This window comes from Barbatula barbatula (genome assembly GCF_947034865.1).
Source record: "Barbatula barbatula genome assembly, chromosome: 15".
Classification (NCBI taxonomy): Eukaryota; Metazoa; Chordata; class Actinopteri; order Cypriniformes; family Nemacheilidae; genus Barbatula; species Barbatula barbatula.
In genome coordinates, this window is record NC_136778.1 from 5017635 (window position 1) to 5037076 (window position 19442).

Genomic DNA, 19442 nt, shown 5'->3' on the forward strand with positions numbered 1-19442 from the left:
CCCTCCTTTAACAGCGAAAGGTCCACGCGCACTTCAAATTGATAGCGCTCGAGTGTCACACACTTGCTCTGTGATGACAGAACGGATGGAGAGATATACTGGCTTGTTTGCACAGATGCCTGCCTTATTGGAAAGTAAAATCAAAGATTTATAATTTGAATTTAAGTGACTTGTAAAGCATATTTGATTTAACTGGAAAATTGTGCATCTCAAGATATTTCTCCACACAAAAAATACACAAAAATCTCACAAATATCTCAACTAAAGTTTCAGGAGAAGTCTCAGCAATGTCTGAGCTCTGCAATGAAATATCAAACTCATTTCTTATCAAATTACTTTAGCTACACAACCTACATTCATTTTATTGCTTCATACTGTTAATGTATTTCAACAATTTTCAATCATTTGTTTATGTCCTTCACCAAAGCAATTTAAAGTGATAGTTCACCTCAACATAAAAATTCTGTCATCATTTAATCACCCTTATGTCATTTCAAACCTGTATGTGTTTCTTTATGCAGAACACAAATGAAGATATTTTGAAAAATGTTGTTAAATGGCACCCCTTCACTTGCACTGGTTTTGAGTCCATACAATAGAAGTGAATGGGTGCCGGCGCTGTTTGGTTACCAGCTTTCATCAAAATATAAATTTTTTATATTCTGCGGAAGAAAGTCATACAGGTTTGAAATGACAAGTAAATGAAGAAGGGGAAACATCTTAGAAAAAGCTGATGTAAATGAAACATATCTATTTTGATTAAATTGTCATATCTTAAGATAAAAGAGCATTCTCTGAGCAATGAAATTTGTGTGTGCTCGCCATATTGCGCAAGACATGGTCAGCGTGATATTCATGACTGCATTTTGTGTGAGATTTCACAAGCTCATTATGCACCGTTGATCGCACCTCACCAGCAGCCTGCTATATCAAAACTGGTGTGAACACAGATGTTTCTATGTGCAAATTAAAAGCATGGGTTACTGGTTGCCCTACTGTCAAAACACAAGAACTTTGAGTTAGAGGGAATAGTTTTACAGTCCCTCCGTAACGAAAACTTCGCTGAGAAATACGCAAGAACGCAAACTTTCAATGGATTGAGATGGGTAAATATTTTACCAGTTGTTAAATGAATTGTTTCACTTTCAACATACATTTTCATGATAATTTACTCATCCCTGTTGTAATCCAAGATGTTTATTTATATTTATTTCTTTATTCGCAAATAAATTAAGGTTTTGATGAAAACATTACAGTATTATTCTCCATATAGTGGACTTCAATGGACTCCAACGGTTGAATGTCAAAAATAGTTTTAGTGCAGCTTCTTGGCGAAAAAATCCATCTCATCTTCTCCTCCAAGATCGTCCAACATCATGGTTTTACCTTTTAACTCCCTTTTTTTGTAAACAGCGTTTGACTTAGTGTTTACAAGTTGACTGTGCAAATACTAACTCGGTACATCAGCCAACGTCAAGCGTGACCTTTTCCACGTTATTACGTAGAACAAGGCGAGCGTTTGTGTTTTTAAAGCATATACTTTTTTGTTTGTTGAACAAGACAGATCGTTTCGCTAGATCAGACCCGTATTCATCGTCTGGTATCGTTAAAAGCCCTTTGAAGCTGGAGTGAAACTGTAATTTTGACCTTCAACTGTTTGGAGTCCATTGAAGTCCACTATATGGGGAATAATCCTGTAATGTTTTCATCAAAAACCTTAATTTCTTTTTGACTAAAGAAAAAAATACATTAACATCTTGGATGACAACAGGGTGAGTAAATTATCATGAAAATGTATGTTGAAAGTGAATTAGTCCTATAAGGATGAGCTAGTGGTCTAGCTATGAGCTCGGTTTAGTGACATGGTTCGGATGGAAGAAATTCACCTGGTAACTTTTCCAGGCTCAACATGGCAACTTAATCACGGGCGCAAGCTAGACATTGTACACTGCCGTGCCTCAAACAGCACTGAAATATTAGCGTCCAGAAAAATCCCCAGCACTTGCGAAAAACCAAAGGAAATAGCTGAACACAGAGTACTTCAAACTGGGGAAGGATTATTTCCCCGTGGAGAATCAATATCATTGAACATAGTTGTTTTTCTCTTGTTTAAGACTTTGAGTTCATTCTGTGTGAACCCAATCTGTTTTCTTTGCGGCACGTTCAGACCACATAGAATCACATTTACTGACAGCTGAAATGTCCCATGCTTGTCCCAATGATACGCCATATGCATGGCTGAATATATAATTTAACAGTTCACTGCCAACTGAAGTGTCTGTTATTTTTTTATAGTGCTCAAAGCCTCCTTTTTAGCTTATTTCATAGAGGTTTATGGTTTTAACTGCTGGCACGTATAACGCTAAATGATCAACAGCACAGTATACATACAAAGCTATGTGACCAAGTGGGAAAATAATTGACGCTAGATAAGAAGAGTTTTTTGTATTGTTAATGTTAAACAAAGTTAAAGATCCAGTGTATGATATTAAGCGACATCTAGCAGCGAGGTTGCAAATTGCAACCAATTAGCTACTCCACTGAAAGATATTTACATTTTCTATTACTTTTTTCCAGAAAATTTCTTCATTTTGGTCTGAAGAAAGCAATTTGTTTGATTTTAAGAAGTTTGTCCTGAAAAACGAGACAAAGATACAAATTTTTTGCAGTGTGACACAACAACATTATTTAAATAGCCTCTAGGTTTTTTAACAATTCTTTCAAAATACAGAAATATTTACCATCTATTAAATATAAAACTCATACGTACAAATAACATTGGAAAGCCACTTAACCTCTCACATTTACATTTACATTTATTCATTTGGCAGACGCTTTTATCCAAAGCGACTTACAAGTAGTTTTATACAGTGGCACATTACTGCAGAGCAATCAGGGGTAAGGTGCCTTGCTCAAGGGCCCTTCAGTCATGACCTGCTGGTACTGAGATTAGAACCGGCAACCTTCTGATCACAAGCCCAACACTCTAACCATTAGGCCACAGCTCACGCTCTCACATGACTTTCCCCCTTAAAATACTTCATAAGTTCGGCCCAGCAAATTCTAGCTTAAACAAATGGTGAACAATATGACCACTGTCTCCAAAACATCTGCTGTTAACATTCAATTCACCTGCTATATTTACAAGTCTCATTGGGATACACAGTGCAGACAGAGAACGGTCTTAAAACTGCTTGACCGCTACACTTGGGGCCCAGAACCAAACGATTGTAAGCAGGTGTAAAGCGTTTAAGATGTGGTCAGCATCATTTAAAGCAAGCCTCATTGAAGGTGTGTTGGGGTTTCCAGAGAGGTTTTATATTAGATGATAGAAAACAGAGCTCATTTTCTACTGAGAGCCTCAAACAAAGCTCATGTAGATCATCATCACACAGTTTTCCACATAGACACTTAAAGGAATAGTTCACGCGAAAATAAAAATAATGTCATGGTTTATTTAACCTCATATGTTCAAACTTGTATATCACTCTCTTTTTTTCCTGTGTAGCTCCAAAAAATATATTTTGAGAAAAATCTCAGTGGTTTTGTGTCAATACAGTGACAACAGGGTTCAATGTTGTTTGGTAACTAACGTTCTTCACAATATCTTCTTTTGTGGTCTGCAGAATCATACAGGCTTGGAATGACATGACACATTTTTGGGTGAAATATCCTTTTAAGGTACACCTCAGCTCTCAACACAAGATACCAAATGACTATGAAACGACCGCTCCTTGGGGATAATTTGTTTCCTTCTCTGTTCTCTCGATAAGAGACGGCTGTGTTTCTGCATATGAACAGAGGCCTGCATTCTGTTGGCACTCTCTGGAGGAGATCATCTTTTGTTATGACAGACACTTTTGGCTGGATGAGTACAGCTCCAGGGATCTTCTCTGGCATCAGAGGATACTGTACTGGCATGATGGGGCTGCGAATTACTTTGTGCCAAAAAGCGTGTTGGTTTGGTAGCTGATCTTTGGCCTTTCACATGACAGAAAGCTGATCTAGGATAACACTTTAATGCAGGTTTAATTCATCCTCACGACTGGCCTCGATTTAATTGAATCCGTGAAAAATTTGAACCTGACCGTTGTAATCAGATTGACGAATTTAAAGATTGTGCACACAAATGGTGCCGTGCCTTTTTGTTAAAATAACAATCTCGGATAAAACATGTTTCAATAACATCATTTGATTTCACTACTAAGGTTTACTTGCAGTGAACAGTCATTGCGTAAGACTTTAGTACATTATATCCCTAGTAAGTGGATGGACTCCTGCCAGATAAAACAAGCAAATCCCTCCTGTCAATCTGGAGCTTTAGCAAGTGTTGTGGTTGCCAAGCGAAATGTTAACGCTAACACCACAGCACAATGACAAAGAAAACAAGAACAGCCACTCCGTAATGCGGCATGCTGTACATAGTTAAGTCACAATAAGGGGAGTTTACAGAGTTGAAGCTAAATGCTTTTTTTAGTGCTTAAATGTTCTAACACGCACTCTTGAATAATGCATCAAGCCCTGCTTTAAAACCTTACCCTAGGTTGCATTTTGAGGCATAATATGCACTTTCCTGATGCAAAGATTGTCTGGTTTTGGCCAACTGTAAAAACTTTGATACAATAGATGTAAAAATAAAGGGAGAGAAATTATGATTACAAATTTTAAGTAAATGTAAAATGTTTCAAATAATTAGGAACGTAAAACTATATTTAAAGAAACTGACTTCTTAAGCCAAAACCCTTCCTGCAAGTGAGATATGTTTTGGGTCACCTTGTATGATGAAGCGTTATGTTTTTATTACCTTAGGAAGGGCTATTTCGTAGAAAAGACCACAAAAATGATAATTTATTTGGCCTCACTCTACTTCATTGCATACGAGGAATGGCAAGCCACGGGACAAACGATTTTGGAGGGAAACCTCAATGGCCATAATGAAGGGGAGCCTTGTTTAAACATGTCATTAAAATGATTTTGCATCTTGCTGCAATCTGAAGAATTACAGTCTGGATTTGTGTTACGTGTCAGGGTTGGCAATAACCACCAGATAGCAATTCATCAACAGCTTGACTTACTTTCACAACTATGGCAAATTCATGCGTTTATTAACGGGCTTATGGGTAAATGGTAATTTCTAGTTGTGGCCTCTGTTGATGTTTTCATTGTCTGTACAGAAGAGATTTGAGTAAAAGTGTCTCGAGTCTGTTGACACGGCAAGCTTTACAAGCGACACATCATCTCACAATCTTTGCTAACATGGATATTTGTATATAATCACATTATTTAATAATTCTTTATATAAAATATATAAAAAATAGAAATCAATTTGCATTGCAAGGGATGCTTCCCACCAGTGGCATAACTTTGTTTTGAAAAGTGGTGGTGACAAAAACAATGAATACTTTAGTATATCGTTATTACAGAATATTTATCATATATCATGGCCGATCGGTCCATTGCCTAGGACTACACCGCCTTTGACGCCAGCTCTCACAGTATGTGGTTCCTAATTTAGTTTTGACGCATCACGCTTACATCCGGTGTAGACAGTGAATAATATAAAGTATAGCAGAGTTAAAAAATGTCTGACAGATACAAACACATCTGGTTCTTATCCTCCTGGTGTCCCAAAGACGGTCTGTGTAAAACCATTGGTTAGGCAGACACAACTCTGTCTGGCACTTCTGAGGTTCATCTGACAGCGGCTTACCAAACATGTTATTAGCTACAGAGAAAACACTGCTGGAGAGCTTCAATTGCCAGGACCACTTTAATGCAGCCATGGACGACGACATTTATCAATTTTAGAACCCACGGATATATCCCCCCCTTGCTCGGAGGATACATTCTTGTTACTGTAAATGGTTGAACGCTTATCCTGACAGTCTCAACATACTGGTACTCGCAGCGGGAGCGCCCGGTTCGAGACAATTTTCAGAGGAGAGCGCTCTCCAAATTGGCCTGTGGGCAGAGCTATTTTCTACTCTAAACAACATCCCACAAATCCAGCAGAAGGAATTGAAGAGAAATGCCACAAACAGGTCGAGAGACAATTTAAAGTAGGGCCTGCATAGCCGAGTTCCTCCCAGTGTGAGTTTATCTTCACAGGCCAAGGGAAGCTAGAAGAGTTTTAAGAACTGGATTTTATTAGTATGGCTGGACTACTTGGTTAAATGGGGTGCTCGGATGGAGAAATAGATGCTATATACTTTGAAAAAAAGCAAGAGATGCCAGCTTACAGCAAAATTGTTTTGTATATTTGGATGTTCACATACGGTACACCACATATCCAGTATGTTATGTGATATATGATGAAACACTGTATACTGTATACTTATTTGATTACGTATATTGTTCTTAAGTAAAGTTCAAGAATATTTAAGAGTACTTTATGTTGAACTAGTAGTGTAGGCCTACTTGTACAGGTAAGTGTACTATTCTTGGGACTAAATTGTCCCACTTTTAAATTGTAAAGTGTATTTTGAAGTACTGCATACTATAAGTGTAACAGTAGTAAACTTTAAGTAGACGATTAGTTTACGAAAGTACACTTTGAAGTATACTCTCAGTAAACCACAAGGCTAGTATACTTGTAGGTTTTGTTTAAGTTAACTTTTACTATTAATATATTGTCAAAGTTATATTGTATGTATTATGTAATATATTGTAACTAAACTCAATGAACATGTACGTTTATAAGACAGAAAGTTTACTTACAGTACACTTTTAAGGTTGAGTACAAGTATAGGCCAATATACTTTTTAAGGATATAAAATGTAATTGTGTGTATATTACTGAGAAGTACATAAAAAGTAGTATGAAAGTTTTTTTTACTAGGATTCACACTTGAATAAACTTATATTTTGTAAGGGTGTGCATGTGTGTGTGAAACACTCTCTGCCTTACCATCTCCACCTGTAAACAGTGACATGCAAAGATAAAAGTCTTTTGTTTGATGGAATAGTGAAAGTTGTTTTACCAACATACCAGCATAAGGCTTTATAATGTTTAAATGTTAGTTTATCAAAGAAGCGTGTACCAGCCTCAGGAATATCCATGAAGGTTGAGCTCATCAAACCGTAAGTAGCTAGTAAATATTTATGACATTGAACTTATGATTAATTAGTATAAAGAGGTGCCTTCAAGGTCACGGCGTGCAAAGGCAATTGCTGTGTATCGTGTTTGTTTCCTCCAAACAATTAGCAGCGTGAATAAAGGGCGATGGAGAACTTGGGGTTGTTTACCACAGGTAATCAGTCATAAAAGCCCCCGTGCACAATGACCTGTATCTTTCAAAGCTACCGTGAACCTGACTGCTGAATTAAATATGAGGAAAGTTAAACGCTGAGAGCTCAAGCAATTCGTCCGCTCCTGAAATATCTTCATCCTCGAATTCTGCCTCTCCGTTTCTTTACCTACCGCAATTTTGAGCCGAGCACCAGTTGTTTCAAGCCCGGTCTTTGAACAGGGCTCTCTAAGGAGGTTTAAGATGTTTATTTGTGGTATGCGTTTCAAGCGAGGTGCTTTGAACATGGGGGCTGTTCAGCGGGGGTCCGCTGCCATTAGCATTAGAGGAACGCAAGACTTCTCTGACAGGCCTCTCTCTACAGTGAAGTAATTGAACAGAGGAGACAGGATTATTGTCACAGATACTTTGATGCATGTAAACCGTCTCTCGAAGATGCCGTGAAAGTCAAGCACGGGCCTTTTAGTCTGGAAGAGGCTTGTTCTGATTGTTATCGCCCTATTAAAAGTCTTTATAGGCTTTCCAAATATACATCAACGACTTTTACAGCTTAAAAACAAGAAACTGTCCTTTCTCTGTCAGAAAAACTCTTTTCATGTACCTTCCTGTCTGCACTCATATTCTGTAGAGAAAAAAAGCAATGTGTTTACATAGATCTGGAAAGTTTCAATTTTCTTTGCAGCCTTAATGCCACACAATAGCATAACTAAACCTGTCCTGTGCATTGAAATAAGTTGCTTTGCATTATTTTCTCCTTGCATTGTTCTACTTCCTCTTTCCAGTTCATCACACTAAAGGATAAGTGCCCTGCCGTGAGGGCTTTACTTGATAGGCAAACATGAATACTCCATGGTTGAGATTTGACTCCTGACTGAATGTACTTCCTTGTTTCCCCAGAAACTGGTCTTAGTCACTTGACAAAGCAGCCCGTGAACACAAGACAGTCACTATGGAAGCATGGGTAAACAAACAATTGTGGTACCATGGATCGCTACAAAATATTTACAGTGAAGTAACCCTCCTTAGGCCGTCGCATAGCAGACGGGCTGATCTGGAACTTTTTGCATATCTCAAATTGTTCTCAGCTGTAAGGTACTCTTCTCCCTTGGGTCAATTCAGAAACCCACTCGACTCGAATCACAAGGACTGGAGAAAAACAACTTTCACAGCGAAAAACTGGCTTGATCAAATAAATGGAGACTGAATTGACCAAAACACATTGGGGATATGAGCCGTCTAATTATGTAAAGATGCAATAATATAATTACGGGGGGTCTCCCTACCTTCTCCCAATTCACATTGGTAAGCTGTGGTAAGATTTAGCAGGAACTGTTAGTTTGACGTCATTTACGTACATTGCATGTAAAGATAATTGTGTAAAGGAACCTGCAATGTTATGTCCGTATTAAAGAAAGAACCAAAGATTTAAAGAATTAAACTAAAAAATATGGCTTTAATTCCTTATGTGCTGATGTACTCTTCCTCTGACTGTTTCAATGACCCACCAAGGAAGGCATTTTAGGGCCTCACGGGTTTAAAGAAATTGGAAGAAATGTTGTTTATATATATATATATATATATATATATATATATATGGTTATAAGATTTGTTTGCGCTATGTATTTTAAAGCTTGTAATATAGAGATGATTGTTAGCTTACGCAATATGTTAAAAAAATTAAATCCATTGTCAATTGTGAGTCAAATCTCATGTACAGAACGTTATATGTTACCTGTGTAGCACATTACAAATCACTTATGAGGTTTCATGTGACATGGAGGCTGTCTATGTAGGCAATGAGGCTGCCCACTTGGAACCGAGCTAAAAGGTATCTTGTGCTTTAGATGGATAGCTCATCCATAAATGAAAAGTCTTTCATCATTTACTCACGCTCATTTTTAAGAACGTTAGGCCTACTAACCTTGGCCACATTGGCTTCCACTGTATGAGACATGTCTCAAAATATCTTCTTTTGTGTTCCACAGAACAAAGAAAGTCATATACAGGTTCTAAATAAATAAATAAAGATTTTTATTTTTGGGTAACCTATCCCTTAAATGACGAATGTTCAAAGGTCTAAAAGCCTGCGGTCTTTTATCAAACTGCTTGTGCTTTCGCAATGCCACCGAGCATTAAAGATAGACACAATTTTTGATAAGGCTCGAAGGTTACATTCATGTTGATTAATAACTCAGGCATGTTTCCCTAGCAACCAGTATATATGTTGTCCTTGGCTCTGGGCTATTCCCAACACAAGTGAGTACATCCCACAATTAGCGACGACTGAGACATTCAAGCACATTTCCAATAACACCCTTATTCCGTGTCATGTTTCCTTTCAAAACATCACAAGCCTCTAGGTCCCCAAACCTCTTTGTTAGTGGCCACCTCAGCAGATTAGGGAAAGATTGAATAAGAAGTTTAGGTTATTACGTTTTTTCTTGTAGGGACTCTTCTAAACTAATTGAGCCTTCGCATAACCCCGCCCCCCTTCGTTCCTGTTGCTATGTTCGACAAGCTTTCGGTATCAGCCATGCATGCACTCCCAGTGTAAATGTGTGCACTCCATGGGGAAATAGTGAAGTCCGCCTTAAAACACCACTTTGCGAACGCTCCTGTCTGTAATTCGTACATTAATGATTCCAACAATATCGTGTCTTGTATCTGTATTGGTATACTAGCGATGTGAACTCCTTTATTCTCTTTTATTTAGAATGAAGTTATAACTTAGTTATCGTTTATCGGTATAGTGTGAACGTTTATAAAAGCTGAGTATATTACTCATTTAAAAGCAATTTTTTCATTGGTCGGTTGGTTGTTTGTCAGAAAAAATGGCGGTCAGTCACGGGAGCAAATCATTTCGGCGTTATGATTGGTCAGATAGCATTGTCAACCAAGCTACTTACGAAGGGTCAATTGCAGTTGAGTCTTCACAGATATGATAACATCTTTATTAAACAGATACATACTACATAAGGAAATACAGTTCATCCAATAAGACTAGTGCTGTTATTTCACCGATTTTTAAATAAGAGACGAGACACATTTTAGATGTTTTTTTAAATCATTGGAAATGTATACATTTGTGGACTAAACTATCAGCTATTGAGTTATGTATGGGAAAAGGTTTTTTCCCAAAAACGTCATTATTTGTGTCAACGGTCACACACTAAAAAGTTTAGTAAATAAGCTAAATGATAAAATACACTCACTTCTATTGTATGGACACAAAACCAATGAAAGTCAATGAGAGCTAGTAAACAACATTCTTCAAAATGTCTTCTTTTGTGTTCTGCTGTAGAAAATAAGTCATACAGGTTTGAAATGGAACATAACAGGATATGTTAGACAGAATGACTGACAGCCTCAGTCCCCGTTTAGTTTTACTGTATGGGAAAGAACAGCGTCAGTTTCCTCCTGGGTCCCGTGTCATAGAAGTTGGAATAACATTTTATTCAGTAATGCTCTATTAATGTTGACAATGCGTTTCGGGTTCATAAAACACAAACAGCACCTGTTCACTGGAGCCAACAGACATTGTTGGGAAATGGTGAACCATGGGGTTTGTGATTTGATACTTAATCACTGAACATTCCAAATAGCCGCAAGTCATCAAACCCACCTGTCATAGAAAATACCTGCTACTATCTGACCTCAGAGCTTTTGTTCCACCTGAACGCACAACCCACACCAACTATTTTCACATCTGACATCAATGTGCCCCAGGAGAATGAAAATAGTGCCTTCCTGATAATATACATCTTGTTTATTTATAGTGACAGTGATAATGTCAGTGATTTTGAGGGTGCAATCTTGTAATTTCTAGTAAGGAAAAGAGCTTTTTCACACTCACCATGCCATGGTTTAGCCACTGAGGTATAAAGTTGTCCAGAAGTCTTGGGTAAACCAGATCTCTGTCGTACAGGTACAGAGCCCAGAACATAGTCACCACAAACTACAAACAAAAAAAGATGAAAGTTTTTTATTTAATCTATATATTGAGTGCATAAAATTGTGCACAGTTCACAACATAATAAAAATTCTATCATCATAATCTCCTCACATTCAAGTTGTTCCAAATCAGCATGCATTTCTTTGTTCTTTGTCAGAGAAAGATATTTGGATGAATGCTTGTAACCAAACAGTTCTTGGACCCCACTGACTACCATAGTAGGAAAAATGGCAAAGGTAGTCAAAAGTGCCTCAGAACTGTTCGCTTTCCTTCATTCTTTGAAATATATCCTCTTATTGCGTTCAACAGAACAAATAGATTTATAAAGGATTTTTTTATACTATGCCTAGAACTAGTAGCCAAGAACTGTTTGGTTACAAGCATTCTTCCAAATATCACAACAAAGAAATGTATACAGATGTGGAGCAACCTGAGGGTATTTTAGGTGAACTGTCCCTTTAACACCTGAACCTCATTATGACCAAAATTAGAACTCTTTGCTTCCCCCACATAAAGGACACAATACCTACGCAAAACCCATGACGAACACTTAACCCAGCCATGAGAACAGCCGAACACGTGGAGCGGATATTTTTCCATCAGCATACCATAATTAATCCCTGAGAGCTGTGAGTTCTTCTCCCTGCTTACATCCAGCCCTCACTCGGAGCTACAGATGTCTTGTGTAGTAAGGACATTGTTAAGCTTAAGAGAACATCACACGCTGTTATAAAACAAGCATGCTTGAGCTGAGCGTGCAGGCCATCTGAAAGAGCATTCCAAGTAGTTTGAGAGCAGAAAATTCACTTCCTCAATTCAGAATTGCTCAAACATTATTTGCATTAACAGGCCTCATTTATGGGCATGACAGGTTCTTGTTTGGATTGGGCGTCTACGATTATTTTGCAGGGTTCTGGTTTCCACGGCTTGGGTGATGGTCACTGTGCCCAAATAAACAGGTGGCGCTATGATGATTCATGTTGTGAATGGGAACTGTTGTGCTTCGAAAGCATAAAAAGCGTAGAACACAAATTGAATTAAGTTCAGTCCGGCAGGTGGTTTATTTGGTTTTGATGGCTCCACACTCTCTCATCGAGCACTACTGTGGATAAACCGCATAACACACACCAAAGCTTCTATAATATACATCAACTGAGGGAATTTATACATTTATGTAGCAACATAGACTACCTGGATAGTGCAGAAATCTGTCCTATTCTTTTGTGTAAGGTAATATCAGAAAAGAAAGTTTGTAGAAGAAATGTTTGGAGCACTCCTCTCAATTTATTTCTCTGTGTTCATCAGAACAAATACATTTATATAGATTTGGAACAACTTGAGGGTGAATTAATAAAGACATATTTTTCATTTTTGGGTGAACAGTTCTTTCAAGCTGGGTTTTCACAGCCAGAGTCACATCTATCGGTAATAATAAGTACCAGGAAGTGACACGGCAATGTCTAACAAAGGATGCATATCACGTGAACTCCGTACAGTTTCCCGATATTGCCGTCAGCACAGATGATGGTCATTGTGATGTCTGTAAACTGAGCCTCATATTCAGCTCCTACACTGAGGGCCACGGGCAAGTCAAGCATCCACTCTGTGTTCATATCACGGCTGTCTGGCAGCTTCTTTTTTTACACGCTAGCAACGATGGCTTCCTCGGTCTGTCATCACCTCTTCTTTACACCGAGCTATTTACACCGTGCAGAATTAATTATTACTTATAACTCTGAATTATTTATTTATTATTTATTACTCATTGCCCTGTTTACTAAGAGCAGGTTTCTGTTATCTGTGATATGGGGATTGCCTGTGTCTCGTTCATTAAAATGAAATGAGCAGAGTCAATTTTCTTTCCACTTAACGTTTAGGTCACATCGACACTGTTCTTTGACATCTTAAACTTCCCGCTAACATTGCGCCATGCAATATTAAAAGATCTTTAGCTGGCTGGAGACAAAGCAAGACATTTGTGAGCAGAATTTTAATATTTTCCTTGCAATTATCTGATGGCCATGACACACACACACACACACACACACAGACAACAGCGTTTCCTTTTCCACTAGAGAAAAGGATCTTACATCGTAGCAAAGCTGGTTGTGCAACAATGCAGTGCACCCCATGCAGACTGATAGTATTTGCATATCAAATGGACTGTACTTTTAAGGCAATGTGTGTTGGTGTCTGTAGCCCCATTATGCAAAGTATCAAATGTGAATGTGTCCAGATATAGCAGTACATGCCGAGAGAATACAGATGCTGTCTGACCCGACCTGCAGGCTCATGACTCTTCCGTCAGCTTCCCTATTGTGTCTTTGAGGTATTGGATGATTCAATGTTTTCATGGTCTAAATACAGACCTGAAGGCACCTACTGTCTATTCATGTCTGATGAATAAGTCTCAATCTACTTTTCTGGTTGTCAGGCATTGTGGAACATGCCCTTGATGACCTAAAACCTTTGTTAGAACACCTGTGTGAACTTGTGGGTAACTGGCGTCCGACATCCACTATACAGTAGCCTATGTCACCCTGAGTATTTAATAGTTGTTTTTTAGATATTTTGAAGAATGTGGTCACCATTGCATTGCATTGCATTGGTTTTGAGTCCATACAATAAAAGTGAATGGGGGCCAGTGCTGTTCGGTTACCCACTTTCTTTGAAATATCTTTAAATTGCCCAATAAGAGCCCTGTATAGAGGGGAACTTCTATATTGTTTAAAAAGCAACCCAGGGTGAGATCTTACCTAATTCTTTGCTAATTCAAGGCAAACTTTTCGGCTTTAAGGCTCTAGCAACATAGTTTTGATTTATATGTGTGTTTTTTTGTGACAAAATCATTTCCATTAGTTACATTTGTGTTATACCATAGTTTTGATGATTTTACTATTATTCTAAAACGTGTAAAAACATAAATATGGAATGAAAAACCCTAAGTGACCCTAATCTTCTGAACGCTAGCGCAAACACAGAATATAAATGTAACTGTAAAATTGCATGGTTGTATTTAATGCTTGAATTGCAAAATAGCATCTGTCAGGCATTTTGCAGCGTGCAGTATTTTACCGTCATCAACCCCTACCAATGTGCCTTTACACAACCCCCATTTTTTTTAATCCACTGAACGATTGCTCGAAACAAGTTTTGAATAGTCGCCTCTGTTTTCCTGCGGTTTCAGATCTTAATGTCAATGACACGAGTGGGAGGAGAAGGGTAACTTTAGACAAAGTATTGCATTCATGTTGCATTACAGTACTGTTTTTTTCGTTCCCACACATTAACAATGGAACTTGATGGCTCAGAGAGTTTACTGTAGGTTCACACACTTAAGCTAACCGCACCGTAAGTCAGCCAGCCAACGACTGATTTGGCTGTGTACAAAAAAAAAGCTGAACATTTTCTGGTTTATTTTAGTTGCACATAACTTATTTCAAATGTATGTTTTTATCATTTCACTAATCATTTTTTATGTTGATTCTATCTAAACATCATCTTCATAAGCTGGAATCAGCATGTTTTACGAAGTTTATCTAGGTCATGAGTTGGCAGTGATGCCCAATCTCTGGCTGTAGTTCCAACTAACACACATAAACAGAATTCTCATCGATCTCAATCAGTTAGTGTACATATGCGAAAAGAGAAATCTCATTGGTGGATTGTACGCACCACACCAACAGGAAAGGCCAGAACAGCCATCATCCAGTCCCGCAGTCCAATGAGTTTCTTCAGTTGTCTCTCTTGCTCCATACTTGCGCTGCCTTTTGTTAACAGGCTAGAGAGATCAGTCAATACACAGATTCCAAAGAATACAGCCTGAATGACCTGAAAAAATCATAACACACGGTTTAGGCAACAACCATTTAAAATGTTCACACTGTCAAAAATGAATTTTCATTGTGATACTCTGGTTGAAGCTAAAATTTCCATTTTTCTATTGAGGACCTCTCATCAACATTTCAAGACCAAAGGCGTTTTTAAAAAGAAACACAAAGGGAAGTTGAAGGTAAAGTTGATGAAAGCAAGACATTCATTATCTCAAAATAGATCAGAGTCTTGTAAGTGCCATCATTTTCCAAGAGCAAACAGTCTCACATCACAAGAAACAGAATAATATACAGACACAGTTAACAAGCTTTATCATTTTACAATGCAAACACACACAGCACACAAATTGACATTAAAATACTTTAAAACACAACCCTTCCTCTGGTATTTCTTGTCTTTAGATAATAGGTATTTTGAAAGCCCCCTCCATTAGTGGGCAGTCATGATAAACGCATAAAGAGATTGCTTTGACATTAATTTACAATGGAACATTATGGAAGTATGAGGGTTTCTTTATTAAATCTCCACCATAGATATCCAACATGCAAAAATGTCTTCCATTAATATACTCTTTAATATTTCATTCCTCATTATCTCCCCTAGATTTGTTTCCTGGTATCTTAAGACAGAAGAACAGCCCAGCCGAGATCTAACAAGCTCTCAGTGCCAAACGTAAATGTTCGATTTGTCCAAATTATTTTAAACCCATTTTCCCAAAATGACCTATTTTTCTTACTCTACCTCGCAAATGCTTTTGATCTTTGCGTTAGCTGAGCTAAAAATGGACGCCCATCCTTTCCTCACATCAACTGAACACATTTTAAAAAACCTTAGAACTTGGCTAGGAAGCCATTAAAGGCCTAAAATCATTTACTAGTTAATACAAAGGCTTATAAATAACCACAACGATTCCTGGACCGAGACTCAAGTTTCCATGAAATCTAATGAATTGCTCGCTTGAGGCTTGGAAGGTTTTGACTACAATCGAGTACTTCCACGTACAGACTGATAGTATACTACAGACATTTTGAAAGAGATGTTGCTATTTGACTATTTTTTGTAAAATAAAGGATAGTATAACAGTGGCTGCACTCACAAAAAGTACAACACACCTTTTCATAGCTACCTTTCATCGCAGCAATGATACATGTGCATCTCTGCTGATGAAATCCTGAGTATCTCAATGTCACATCACTGAAAGCTTCAGCCACACTTGACCGGGTGCTTTATGTAGGACACTGAGAGCCTAACTCAGTGCCAGGTGCCTCCTATTGTGAATGGAAACCCAAATCTGAGCCCCTGTATTAAATAATTAATAAAGTCTGATGAAAACATAAATGGGTGAAATCAAAGTGGCACAGTAAGAGTCAACACAATGGTAGTTACTTAAGAGTGTTGATACATTTAACAATGCTGTGAGTAGATCCATCATGAGATCCGTGAATCTTTGATCCAGACATACCCATAATTCTTCTATCAAGCTGAGACGATCAAAACTCTGTGAACATGACATGCGTTTACCGAATGTTCTAATAATAGATTCACACTGTCTCCCCCATAACAGGCACCATCCAGGTTCATTACAGCGGCGCTGGAACTGATGTCTCTCGATGCTGACATTATTCATCATTACAATACTATGCAAAGTAGCACAAACAAAACAATCACATCCATAGAATATCTTTGGTTTTGGTGAGGCACTCAAGTTATATTTATCAGTATTAAATGTGCACGAACATGTGTTCTTCAGTATCAAAATGCCAAGCATTTCCAAGGTCAAAAAACACACACATGGGAACTTTGAATAACTTTGTTATTCTGTTTATGAAACATAACATTCGAAACATCGAAAACTGGTCATATAATTTATTCCAAGACCAGAAATTAACAGTGCCCTGGAACGTGGGGTGTAACAAAACAACTTTTATTGCTAGTTTGCATTCACTATTATTGCTTTTAAAATCACTGTTCAAAAAGGGGAGAAAACGGGCCGTTTATGTGGAAAACATGAGTCATTGGCTCTCAGTCTGTCATAACAGTTGATTCGTATTGTGCGTGCATACAGATCCTGGCGCCTAAAGTGACCTGCATTCATTCTAACAGACTGGACCCTTACGATGCCAGAACGCATATAAGAAACTGTCAATTCGTCCTTCTAATTCTTCTGAGAACTGCTCGTAATTCAGCACAACCCCTTCATAAAAAGATTCATTATTAATGAGGGTGTAAGCATTACATCGCCGTTAGATATTAAACAGACACCACGTCATATGATTAACAAATAATGATCACTATGACGTATTTGTGTTGGCGTTTGCACTCCTGTTTGTGAAAACCTGACGTATTTCACCATAACAGGGGTCTGTCTATAATGCATTATGGCGAGGTACCACAGTGATGCGCTCGTACAAACAGGCACTGCATGGCAACGATGCACAACGCACTTACCAAATCTATGAACGTTAGAAACTTCCAGCTACCGCCGTATGTTTGATGCGCGGGCATGTCTATGGCTTTGTAATTGCAGAGGATGGAAAAATAAGACAGGAGTATCGCTACTCTTAGGATCTGAGATGGGATGAGCGCCATTTTCCTTCCCCCGGCGTATTTCCGTCTCAGGAAATATCCTGTTGACAGAGGGATGCTGTTATCAGAGCCGCGTGGCGGTGGTGGGGAGGAGGAGCAGTGTGTCGCGCGGAACCGTGCGAGATGTTGACGGTGGCGACGGATGTGCGCGAGAGAGCAGAGACAGTGAGGTGGGAGGATGGAACTTGTTGCCATAGTAACAAGCATCACAGCTTGTGCACGGCTGCGCGCGTATTACAGCGGTGGCGCATGCTCGTCGTGGACAAATGTTGATTAGCATTAGTGATTGTTTATGGATTACGTCATAATCTGATACATTTGATTTGTAATATATAGTGCAAAATTCTGTGCAAAAAGTAATGTCAAGTGTATGTACAAGGTTATTTTGTAATACTCCTATTGAAACTTTTTATATTCATATAAAACGTGCTGGGTTACATCAATTGCACTTTTATTTCTAATGTGCTTTTGCTTTTATAATTTTTATATATACACACATTTTAAGATAACATAAGATTTAAGTTTTATTGTCTTTTAAAATCTAAAATTGTATTTGTAATTTTAAATCATCTGCTTTTTAAAAATGTTTTATGCATAATGTGTTTTATTTTTCCTCATATGTAAAGAACTTTGAATAACCCTGTGTATGAAATGCGCTGTATAAATATACTTGCCTATTTTTGAAAGGCAATCTTTAAAATGTCCAAGACACACACTGTAAACTTTTTTTTCTGTAGTTATGCAGCTAGTTGCCAGTAACTTACTGTAGATTTATATTTATCTAATTTATTGGCAACAGTTTGTTCAAAGCTTAAATGAACATTAAAAGTCTTTATCTTTACAGAAACAAAACGATAAAATAAAAGCCTCATGCAAAGCAATCCAATTTTTCTCCTTTTTTTTCTCAATTTGCTTCCCAGAATGCTTTGCATGAGGCTGTTATTTTACAGTTTTTTCTTTAAGGATAAAGACTTGTTTAATGATAATGTATCTTTGAACAAACTGTTGCCAGTAAATTACATAAATGTTAATCTACTGTAAGTGACTGGCAAACTGCTGCCAGTTATACTGTAATTTCTACAGATATTCTTTACGGTGTAGTCTTGCTTACAAAGATTTTAAACATCAAATCACATGTAAATGTGATTGCCCAGAAAAAGGAGCTAAAGTTAAGAAAGGAACTATTACTTGATACTTGTTATTAAACAAAACATAATTATCCAAATAAGCAGAATGCATCTCAGATCAAAAGAGAAGCGATGTCTTATACAGCACAGTACAATATTGTAAAGTCATTATAAACTTAAAAACATGTTTCTACACTTTATTGACAGTTATCGGCTACTTTTGTGAAAGTTTCAAACTGTCAGTTAAACTTTTATTTTAAAACTTTGGGACAAGATTTAACTAAAATAAGTAATGCATTTCCAAACAGAACTGTTTTAGAGATGACAGATGGTAGCATACAAAAATGGCAACCCCCGTTCAACCTGTATTATGATACAACAAGCCAGCCAAAGAGGTTACAGTGGAAAATCCCTGGCCACATGCAGACAAATGTTTCCCAGAACCTAGCCATTAGAAATGAGGATGAAAGAACTATGCCCGCCTCCACTTAAGGCAACTTTGGATGGGCCAGTTTGACTTCACACTTTTTTTGTACATTATGCATATTATACAAAGATTTATCCATTGCATTTCAAACTTTGTAATGAAACTGGTGGTTTGTTTATTTAAACTAGCCATTTAAAGTATATGCCAGATTATGTAACATTTACTTTTAACCAACATGTTATTGCTGTCTTAAATACATCAGGCCCCTGA

General features: G+C 37.7%; 1 protein-coding gene across 1 annotated transcript in view; it reads right to left on the reverse strand.

Moving 5' to 3' along the window:
* aig1 (androgen-induced 1 (H. sapiens)) overlaps positions 1-17642 on the reverse strand; it is a 28559-nt gene extending 10917 nt beyond the window's left edge. The window contains exons 1-3 of the mRNA XM_079474216.1: positions 17481-17642; positions 14874-15029; positions 11100-11201 (exon numbers count right to left, since the gene is read on the reverse strand). Of these exons, the coding sequence (XP_079330342.1) occupies positions 11100-11201; positions 14874-15029; positions 17481-17621 (399 nt within the window). The 5' untranslated portion in view covers positions 17622-17642. The remainder of the gene's footprint in view (positions 1-11099; positions 11202-14873; positions 15030-17480) is intronic.
* Positions 17643-19442: the final 1800 nt, after the last annotated feature.